Source organism: Pinus tabuliformis, chromosome 1_1 (genome assembly GCF_031772625.1).
Source record: "Pinus tabuliformis cultivar Carrire ecotype Pingquan chromosome 1_1, CPIR1, whole genome shotgun sequence".
Classification (NCBI taxonomy): Eukaryota; Viridiplantae; Streptophyta; class Pinopsida; order Pinales; family Pinaceae; genus Pinus; species Pinus tabuliformis.
This window is the reverse complement of record NC_142297.1, coordinates 204,260,708-204,270,475: the sequence shown is the minus strand read 5'-3', so window position 1 is coordinate 204,270,475 and position 9,768 is coordinate 204,260,708. Positions and strand designations below refer to the sequence as shown.

The 9,768-nt window shown below is 43.7% G+C and overlaps 1 protein-coding gene across 1 annotated transcript; it reads left to right on the top strand.

Annotated features, from left to right (window-relative positions):
* Positions 1-4,707: 4,707 nt before the first annotated feature.
* Positions 4,708-5,694, top strand: LOC149212241 (uncharacterized). The gene has a single exon (XM_089388598.1). The coding sequence runs from the start codon at positions 4,708-4,710 to the stop codon at positions 5,692-5,694; it is 987 nt and encodes a 328-aa protein (XP_089244724.1).
* Positions 5,695-9,768: the final 4,074 nt, after the last annotated feature.

Sequence of the window (9,768 nt, the reverse complement as noted above, 5' to 3'; positions counted from 1 at the left end):
TTTTTATCTCCTCCCATCTCCCTATCTTGATGCATACTGTGTTCCCTTCCATAGATCTGATAAAGAGGGTACTTTGTTTACCTTCGATCATTTCAGGAGCAGATGCTTCAGGATCCAATGTTGGGGTGTTTGCCTATTCCTGCACAATTGTCGCAGCTCTCTATTGCCGGATTTGATCTACGATTTGGGGCTGTGATCCAAGGCGTAGAGCAGCCTTTCTGTGAGCAAGCCTCGAGATTTGGGTTTGCTATGGACTGTTCTGTTTGTTGAATGCCAGATCTATTGAATCAGTGGTCGATCTGAGGTTAATACCCCATTTCGGATCCCTTGTGGTTTCAGGAAGCCCCTGATCTAGGATATGGTATCGATTCCACCAAAAATTGTTTAGCTCCCGCGCCCTGAGGTCGTTCATATAACAAACTCTGCCCTTAAGGGCTTCATTAGTATGATCTGTACCATCAGATGTGTGGTCAACCTTTGATACGTTATGTTTGTGTACAGCTTCCGATCCAAATCTGGGCATGTCCTCCAGCGTGGGCGGGGTAGTTCGGGATCAGAGCCAGCAGGATGGGGAGAATAATTCTTCTGTAGATTTGAAGATGGGCTCTATTGGCTCTTTTAGCAGGTTTGGAGTGGAGGCGTTCCAGCTGAATGCTGCATCTGCAGTGTTCGCCAACGTCTTTGTTCCCTCTTCAATGATCTCTGAAACATTTCTCTGCCTCCCAGATCTGAACTGCCATTCGAGTGTAGCATGGCCTGATGCAGGATTTTGAATAAAGTGTATGGAAAGCCAGATTGCCAGATCGAGTGCTGGGCTACCAGATCTAGCACTATGGAAGCCAGATCCAACATTCTAAGCGCCGAAAATCCATTGATCTTGGGATTGGTACTGTGCAAAAAAGATGGTTGCGAAAACCCTTACCTTCTCGTTCGTATCTGCACCATTTCCCGCAAACCGTTTGCTTGTTAGGCCGCTCAGGTGGTCGTCTCTGCATCCCATCGCCACCTCTCGAGCTTCTCTTCCGCCTTCTGCCTACCCCAATGGGTTGTTTGTGTTCACGGGTATGGAAAGATCCGAAGATCGCCAGAAGATTCAGACCATGATCCTTTCAGCAAGAGGCTCGAGCGTCATGCGGCCATTGAAACCTCTTCTGCTCGATGGCTCCCTTCCCTTGTGACCTGTGAGTAGGCTTGTTGGCACGCAGGTGGTCCTCGATGCTGCCATCGCCGTCTCGACCGTATCTTCAGAGAGCACCCTCGAAAATCCTATCAAGCTTAGGTCGATGAATTTAAGTGTTGCGATGTTCTTGTTAATGAGTTTTTCATTATTATTTATTATAATAATTTTTATATAAAACACATTATTTTTTATAGCAATAATTTTTTTTAAATAATTTTATTTTTTATTTTTCAAATATAATTTGAATTCTATTCTAATATAAAATAAAATAAAAAATTAGTTAGATATTTAAAAAAAGAGATAAAGAAATATAAGTGTATATTGCACTTACAAAAGTATATGCCCATAATACATCAACAAAATCAAAATTACATAATTAATGTACATAAACAATCAAAGTAAATAATAACACACAATCTGCTGTACAAATTTTTGAATTTTTTCATGATGAGAAAATACCAAATTCAGAGAACCAAAGCACAATTCTTCAACAAAGCACGAGTAGACAAAGGAATGATCTACAATTTGAAACTTACAGTGAGCATAATGTACAAGAGTTCTCAAACAGAGACATTTTTAATTGCATTATTTCAGATTCACATTTTTCCCTTTATTCTGTTTAATGACAGTAATTTTCCCCTCTTGGTATTAATGATATTTCAGAAAATAAAGAGGTTGATCTAAATGAATTACCAATAAGTTTTTATCAAGATAGAGAAACAATTATTGATCATTCTTTTTCCATTAATGAACATGAAATTTTTATTCCTTCTTGTTTTGATATATTGGACAAGATCGAAGGAAATTCCAGAGAATATTGTGAAGTCGTTTATGATAATTACTCTGACATTGAGGATATTGATTTCTATCCTCATGAGAAAATTCAAATAACATCTGAGAATGAGGAACGTTTCAATTTAGAAATTATTCCAAACAATTCTCATTCTAGAGCAGAAAATTATCTTCATGATTTCACCGTTTGAGAAAATATTCCAATTTATGATTCATATCATGAGCAAGCTCTCATTCCTACTCATAATCATAATTCTCGTTCTAATTCACAAGTTGGAATTGACAATTATTCAAATTCCATTATTCTAACCAATCCTTGTGAAAAATAAATTATTTCAAAACAATCTCAATTATGTTGTAACATTAGTTGTACAAATAGTAATTTCATTTTATTTTTTATTTTACATTTATTTTGTTTAAATTTAGATTTATTTTTTAATTTTATTTTTAATATATGTTTTGACACTTTACGCTAGCATATTGAGCACTTTAATAATGAACACTCAATTGATGCATTGCCCGATTGAGAAATCGAAGTTTCATATTAAAATCATGAACATCAAAAGCTATTAATATTTCAATTTCAATCGATGTTCATCTCTTATCAATTGCTTCTATCTTCTCAAAGGTAGTATAGTCTTCCATTATATCTAACATATTTCCATCCATTTTTCATTAATTCATTTGAAAAATATTTGGAAAGCTTTTCTTCATGGAAGATTGTTAATAGTTTAACACTTACAAATAACACTAACAATTTTTTCCAGGCCTTTGAATTTAAAATCTCCTATCCACAACTCGACCTGTCGTCTCCTCTTTTGAACATTTCCCAATCGTTAATGGAAACCCATCTAGATTTTTATGATCCAATTGGAGTTGGAAAGAACATTTCAAAATAAGGTCATTGTAAATAAGTTGCTAACAATAACTGTACATTCTAATTTTATATTTAGCTTTCTTACTTTAATTAGATTTGTATTTCTATTATCGGCTCTGAGCGAAACCCTACGGATGCCTGCGCACCTGCAGACATTTCAGAACCCTGCACCCTGCTCGTACCTGACGGATCACGCTAAGCCGTCAGTTCACTGCTGAAGGCCCTCCATGGCGCAGCCAGCAGGAGGGGCGGGCTCTGCCCCCCCTCCTTCGAATACCCACTCAGACGGCAAGAAGACGAATAATACCCCGCTGACTACTCCTGATACAAACCGCGGAACAGAGCATGAAGGCCAGAGGACCAACGACAAGGAGATCCCTGCAGATCAGCCTGCAGCCACAGACCCAGAAACTGAAAAGTGCCAAAACGCTTCTTCGTCACAGCCAAAGGCGACCTCGGCTACATGCATTCCAAAGTCGACAGAACGCATCAGGATAGAACTGCCCAGTCATCGAATCAATGGAGAAATCCAGTACATGCAGGACCATGCCCTGATCGGAAAATTCCTGGGCTTCTGGCCGACAGAAAGAGCCCTGAATGGCTGGATCGAATCAAAGTGGAAACCTAAGGGACAAGTTACGCTGCAACTAGGTCCAAAAGGCTTCTTCACAGCCATATTTAACTGCCTGGAGGACAAAACTAAGGTATTCGAGGGTGGCCCATACTTCTTCAACTCATCCGGACTGTACCTCACAGAATGGAAGCCACGATTTAACCCTGATAAAGAGGACTTCAGTTGGGCTCCCGTCTGGATAAGAATGTACGGGCTCCCTGTGGAATACTGGAAGGAAGAAACGCTTGCAGACATTGGCAACAGACTGGGGACCTTCATCAAAGTTGCCGAGGAAACAAAGAAGCGCAAATACACATCCTATGCTCGGATCTGTGTTAAGATGCACCTCGCCAAGACTCTGGCAGACACGGTAAGTCTCTTTCACGAAGATTTTGAATGGGAGCAAACTCTTGATTATGAACACATCCCTTTCCGTTGCCGTAAATGCCATGCGCATGGGCATCTGTTTAGGGATTGCCCTCTTAATCAGCAATCCAAAGCCTCTCCCTCTGAGAACCGGACAGATTCGGAAGGCTTTACCATAATCCCCAACCGCCGCAGGCACACCAAGAGAAATCAGGCAGCCCCAGAAATCTCTTCTAGATTAGACTCTCGTAACAAGTTTTCCCCTCTAGCCAACCAAGATCCGCCCAGTGAAGAACCTATGGACTCTGTCTTTCAGCCCTCTTCATCCTTCAATCCCCAGACCCTTAAGCATTCAGACAATCTCAGCTCTTTCCAATCTCCCCTTCCACCTTTTGAAGACATCACAAAGGTAGCCTCAGACCCCAGTAACCCTTCTGCCGGCAAAGGGAAATCAATATTAAACTCCAAGAAACCAGACTCTGACATGGACATGGATGCAGCTTTAGCGCTAAGTTTACAGAATACCACAGAGGAAGATGAACAAAACACCCCTAGCAACATGGAACAAGATCCGGAGAACATCATCATAGAAGGCATTGATCTCCTAAAACTTGAAGCAGCCTGTAAGCAAAAAGAATACAATACCATTCCTCCCTGGCAAATAGATCGGCTAGAAGGAGTCCTAGCCACGGTACAGCACAACAAAAATCTCGGCATACAGGGAGGAAGTCCATGGGATATAAAAAAGACTCTCAAAGAAACCAAGAAGAGGGGACGCAAAACGGATCTGCAGAGAACCATTGCAGTGGGAGAATTGCTTATGGAATCAGGGAGATTCCCTAAGCTGACCAAATACTATAAACCTACAGCTCACTTACTATGAAGCTGATCTCCTGGAATGTGAGAGGACTCAACAGCCCCTCAAAAATCAGAATGATCAAGAACTTGATTCAACAAGAAAAACCTTCTATAGTTTTTCTTCAAGAAACTAAAAGCAGCACAATTGCCATGGACAAAGCACGCAACAAAATTTGGGCCGGCAGCAGCTCAATGTCCGTAGACGCCTCAGGAGCTTCAGGTGGATTAGCCATGCTATGGAATCCACAGATCCTTACTCTTTACGACTTCCACGCCACCCATTTCCTCATTCAAGCATCTTTTCATCTTATAGGCACAAATATTCATGGGCACCTTTCAAATGTTTATTTTCCGCAAAGCATTCAACAGAAATTAGATCTGTTGAATACGATCTCTAGTTTAAATGAGCACAGACAGTTCCCGCTCTGGATTTGTGGAGGAGATTACAACATCATACAATCGCTGGAGGAAAAGACAGGGGGACGAACAAGATTAGAAACTGACAGCAAAGGGCTCAGAGATTTTATTCAGGACAATCACTTAATGGACATTCCAACCACCAATGGGATCTTTACTTGGACTAACAAGCGCAGCGGTACCAATCACATTGCCTCCAGGCTTGACAGGTTCCTCCTTTCAGATAATGCAATCCATATAGGAGGCGACTTCAATGCATCAATTTTGCCCCAAGGAGGTTCGGACCACTGGCCCATAATGCTTCAATGGTCTCGGCCTGGTACACGATGCAATAGGCCTTTCCGCTTTGAAGCCTTTTGGCTTACAAACCCAAATTTTAGGCAAATAGTAGAAGAGGCTTGGAAGTCCTACAGGCCACCAGAAGGAGCCAAAATGTACCAATTCCAGCAAAAGTTAAAAAACTTAAAGCAAGTCCTCAAGAACTGGAATAGAACACAATTTGGTAACATACAGGAGAATCGACAAAGGTTGGAAAAGCAAATGGAAGCACTGCAGCAAGACATCATCAAAGAAGGCCGAACGGAGGAATAGTCCCAACAAGAGCAAATCCTCTGGCATCAATTAGAAGAACGGAGGAAACAAGAAGAAATACTCTGGCGACAAAAATCACGAATCAGCTGGCTAAAAGAGGGAGAAAAGAACACAAATTTTTTTCACAGAACAGCTATCCAAAGGCGAATGCATAATAACATAACTTTCATCAACAACCAACAAGGAGAGCGAGTCGAAGCTCACGAAGACATGGAAAAGGAATTAACCAACTACTTTCATGACATCCTCAAAGAACCGGAAGGAAACAGGGACGCAGAAATTCGAGCCATCACTCAGCATATTCCTCGAATAATAACTGATGAGCACAACAACAAACTGCTTCAGCCCACATCTCTAAAAGAAATTGAAGAAGCGATGAACCAGCTCAAGGATGGCAAAGCCCCTGGGCCAGACGGTTTCACTGCCAATTTTTACCATGAATTCTGGGAGTTAATCAAAGAAGAGGTCTGGGAGCTGGTGGAAGAATCAAGAAGCATGCATTGGATTCTTCCAGCTCTCAATACTACTTTCATAGCATTGGTCCCCAAATGTGCTGAACCAAGTAAACCGGAAAGCTACCGACCCATTGCTTTATGCAATGTCATATACAAGCTCATCACCAAGGTCATAGCGAATCGGCTCAAACCTCTCCTACCCTTACTCATTTTGCCGGAACAAACAGGTTATGTTGAAGGGCGGCAGATAATGGACGGCATCATCTTATCAAATGAGGTGATTCACTCTCTCAAGATTTTAAAAAAGCCAGGTATGCTTCTAAAACTAGATTTATCCAAAGCATTTGACAAGCTCAGTTGGAACTATATACAAAAAATGCTTATAGCTTTTGGCTTCAGTCACACTTGGACAAGATGGATCATCAATTTAATCTCCTCTCCAAACTTTTCGGTTCTGTTAAATGGTTCTCCTTCTCATCCCTTTCGGCCATCTAGAGGCATAAGACAAGGGGACCCACTGTCGCCTTTCCTCTTTGTCCTCATGGCAGAAGGGCTGGGTAGACTTCTAAAGGCCGCTGTCTCTTCTCAAATGCTCAAAGGCATCTCTGTGCATGGCTTGCCACCTCAATCCCACCAGCAATTTGTTGACGATACCTTGCTATTTGGATACCCATCTTCTCAAGAAGCCTTTGTCTTTAAATCCTTGTTCTCCATCTTCTCCCAAGCTTCTGGAACCTCCATCAATGCATCAAAATCCCAGCTCTATTTTTTCAACACCCCCCCTCCACTCAAAGGAACATAGCTAGAATATTGCAATTCTCTATTTCCAAGCTTCCTTCGTCTTACTTAGGGGCCCCCCTAGCCGCTGCAGCTATCAAGCATTCCTCCTGGCAGACTCTTCTAGATAAGCTAGAATCCAAACTCTCCCTGTGGACTTACCGGGCTCTCAACACCGCCAGCAGGCTTGTCCTAATTAAATCATTTCTTCAGGCCATGCCATTGTACCTCTTTTCTCTTTTGGCTGCCCCAAAATGGATCTTAAAATCTATTCGCAATCTTCAGCGTAACTTCCTCTGGGGGTCTTCGGGCCTTAACAGGAAATGGGCGCTTGTAAATTGGCAGAACGTCTGCAAACCCAAGTCAGAAGGAGGCCTGGGCTTACGAGACCCTATCCAGAACAACAACACTATGGGAGCTCGATTGTGGTGGAATTGGATCACCAAGCCCAATGCACCTTGGGCCAAAATATGGCAGGCCAAATATGCACCAGGCAGTCAATGGTCTGATTTAATCCGAATCAATTCCACTACCCAAGGATCCCCCATTTGGAACGCAGCCAAACCACACAGCAAGTTCATTCAAGAACATAGCTTCTGGGAAATTCACTCCGGCACTACGGCAAGATTTTGGGAGGACTCGTGGCAGCAGCTCCCCAGGCTCGACACAGTTTTTCATAAGCCCCTCTGGCAAGAGCAAATGCAGCAAGCACACCTTACTCATGTTAATCAATTTTGGCAACACTCCGCAAGCACCGACTTCAGAATCTGGAAGAAAGCTAGCCTCTGGCAGAGAGCTGGGCAAGGAGAATCTTATGAGGACATAGATCAAGAATTATCATTCAGAAGAATTCGATACTCTACTCTACAGGATCGCCTCAGATGGGGACACATGCCTAAGGGCACATTCACCACCAAAGAGGCACACCAGCTCAGATATTCCGAAAATCAGCCCAATAAGGACCCCATCTGGGAAAAGATTTGGCAACCAGGAATATGGCCCAAAATCTCAACCTTCCTATGGCTGCTCAGCAAAAGAAGAATACTCACATGGGACAACCTGGTAAAGCGCGGATTTGTAGGGCCATCAAGATGCCCGAATTGCAACAGTCATTCTGAAACAATCGGTCACCTCATGGAAACTTGTCCGTTAGCAGCGCAAATATGGAGGAAAGTTGAAAGTTGCAACATGAGATCAGAAGCCAGGACAGAGGATATAACCGAGAATCTAAGGAACTGGGTCAAATCCCCCTTCAAGAGTCAGCTTCTCAACCATCTGTGGAGCCTCTTACCAGGATTCATATATTGGACTCTATGGAAGGAAAGAAACCATAGAATTTTCAACAATTCTTCTAGGTCCATTGAGGCCTTATGGCTAATATTAAACAAACAACTGCAAGAAACACTTGCCATCAAATCTTGGTCGGATACAGATATGCCAAACTCCCCATTGGAATGTAGGATTCTGAAGGCATGGAACATAAACCTCTCAGCAATACCGAAGGAAAACACCCGAACCTCTAACAGCAGCGCCTCTCCCTCCAGCTGGTCCCCTCCAGCTTATGCTACCTATAAGTTAAACTTTGATGGGGCAGCCAAAGGCAATCCAGGGCTTGCGGGTTATGGAGGACTCTTCCGAAATCACTCAGGAGAGATAATGCAGATTTTCTATGGCTCACTGGGCAAAGACACCAATAATGTAGCTGAATTAGAAGGATTATGGAGGGGCTTATGTCTTGCAGAACAGAACAGATACTTCCCCTTGGAAGTGGAGGGAGACTCCTTAATCCTTATCAATGCCGCCCAAAGAATACAGGCAGGTACGTCAGCTGTTAAGGTAGCCACGAGCTGGAGGCTACTAAGCAGGTTGGAATCTTTGGAGGAAAAGCTACAAACTCCCCAAAGCTTAACCTTCAAGCACATAAGAAGAACAACGAACAAGGTGGCGGACAGACTTGCCAACCAAGGTGCTTCTCAGGGTATTGTATACTTTACAGGATCCCTGGATACCTCCGACGATGATAAGCTTAACAATGACTGCATCTCTCTGGCACAGAAGGACCTCATCCTCCCGGATGCGGGTGCAACTGCAACGTGCTAATGGCATGAGCCATCACGTGGGCAAGTGGCAGGCCCGCGGTGTCCAAGGGTACCACGTTAAGCGGATTATTAATATGCATAAAATCAAACAGAGGAAGGCATTAATGCCTGTCATCTCGGCTCGAGGGAGGGGGCTGCAGATCGATGCAATGGAGCGTTTTAAGGAAGGAATGTGCAGGGTTCAGGGGAATATGGGTGAGCATTGCGCAGGTGCCTTGCTTCGCTCAGAAGGCAAAGAGCATAGGAACTTGAGAGGCGTCACGCTGGTTTTTGAGCCGGGAGAACACGCACCCTGCAACGGTGCTGAGACTGTGTTGGTTTTTATTGTGGGAGGAGCTCGGGGTGATTGGGCAAAGCCGCATTCTGCAATGCCGAGGGAGAGGCCGCGGATGGGCAGCCGAAGAGGGGGAACCAGAGGCAGGGCCCTCTCGCAGCAGCAAAATTTCAATTCGCCCTCCTCCTCCATCGAAGTAACTTCAATGCCGCGGAGGTACCAAGGTAGCAATGAGGAGGACAGTGGTTTTAATGGCAGAAATCCAAGTTCAGAGGAGGGTCAGCAGGAGCTCCCTATGCTCAGGTATCGACTCCCCTGCCCTCAAGCTAATTCCACTCTGATAGTTTCTATTTCGGTTGAGCAGGGCATCTCTCAGAACATGGAGGCAGAGCCTCTCCCAGAATGGCCTCGCTCCAGCAGAGAGGAATCTCCGGTCGCTTGCCTTCCGGTTGGGGTAGACACCTGTGGG

Coding starts and splice junctions, on each gene's coding strand:
- LOC149212241 (XM_089388598.1), top strand. CDS start 4,708: ATGAAGCTGATCTCCTGGAATGTGAGAGGACTCAACAGCCCCTCAAAA.